We start from the raw sequence: 853 nt of genomic DNA, 5'->3' as shown, positions 1-853 counted from the left end.
CAACAGCAAAACCCACTGAGTGAGTGGAGTGCCATCCACACACACATCCCCCAGTCTCCATCCCTGCTGGGAAGAGCCGTCCACGAGCAGCCAGGAGGGTTTGCACCATTGCTTCCATCTCACCGGGCAGCTGGGGCCTCGACCTCTCCTGCAGAGGGGTCTGGACAGGGATGAAGCCAGGAGGTGGCTCAAAGCTGTCGCTGCAGGTGGGTGCTGGCAGGTCTGTCCATCCTCATAGTGGGAGCCCCACAGGGTGCAGGTCCTGAGCAGGGCAGGAGGCTGCCTTGCAGCTCATCACAGGGATCTGTTTGGTCTGTGCTCTTGGCAGCTCTGATCACCTCTCCTTGCAGCTGTGAAGCCTCCTCCTCCTCCTCCGTTCCCAGGCCACGCACCCATCCCAGCAGCACTGCAGCAGCAAAGCTCTTGGCTGAAGCACTACAGGTCATCAGCTGTGGCAGGGAAGCTGGGATCGGGGCAGGGCTCTGTGGGGAAAACCTCACCTGAGGGAGCAGTAAGAAGCAGGAGAGGAGGATTTCACTCAAGTACCTCGAGAGTTGGGGAAGGCGCTCCGCAGCTTCTCCATTATGTCTTCCAGGCACATACTGACTTCCTGGGTTTTGGCTTCCACCTCATCTGCAGTGGGAGAGAGGGCAGGTGGGTATGAAAAGGCTCTCTGGACATCCACCTGGCTGCCAGCATCTCTGCAGGATGGCAGGGTGTGGGCAGCATGGAAACAAGGGAGCAGGGCCAGGAGCTCAGCCCAAACCTCACCTGCAGTTTCAGTGTCAGGGGTGTTGTGCTCTTTCTCCTTTGCCTGGCTGCCTTCTGACTGATGTGGAGATGAAGCCAAGGA

At 59.0% G+C, this 853-nt stretch overlaps 1 protein-coding gene across 1 annotated transcript in view; it reads right to left on the bottom strand.

The window, feature by feature from the left end:
• Positions 1–6: 6 nt before the first annotated feature.
• The window catches only part of DRP2 (dystrophin related protein 2), a 27,271-nt gene continuing 26,424 nt past the window's right edge, over positions 7–853 (bottom strand). Inside the window, exons 23-24 of the mRNA XM_017737492.1 lie at positions 772–853; positions 7–633 (exon numbers count right to left, since the gene is read on the bottom strand). Coding sequence (XP_017592981.1) covers positions 539–633; positions 772–853 — 177 coding nt within the window. The 3' untranslated portion in view covers positions 7–538. The remainder of the gene's footprint in view (positions 634–771) is intronic.

Source organism: Corvus brachyrhynchos, unplaced genomic scaffold (genome assembly GCF_000691975.1).
Source record: "Corvus brachyrhynchos isolate BGI_N302 unplaced genomic scaffold, ASM69197v1 scaffold346, whole genome shotgun sequence".
Lineage (NCBI taxonomy): Eukaryota > Metazoa > Chordata > Aves > Passeriformes > Corvidae > Corvus > Corvus brachyrhynchos.
Note: the sequence above shows the minus strand (reverse complement) of the source record. Positions and strands in the feature narration are given on the sequence as shown.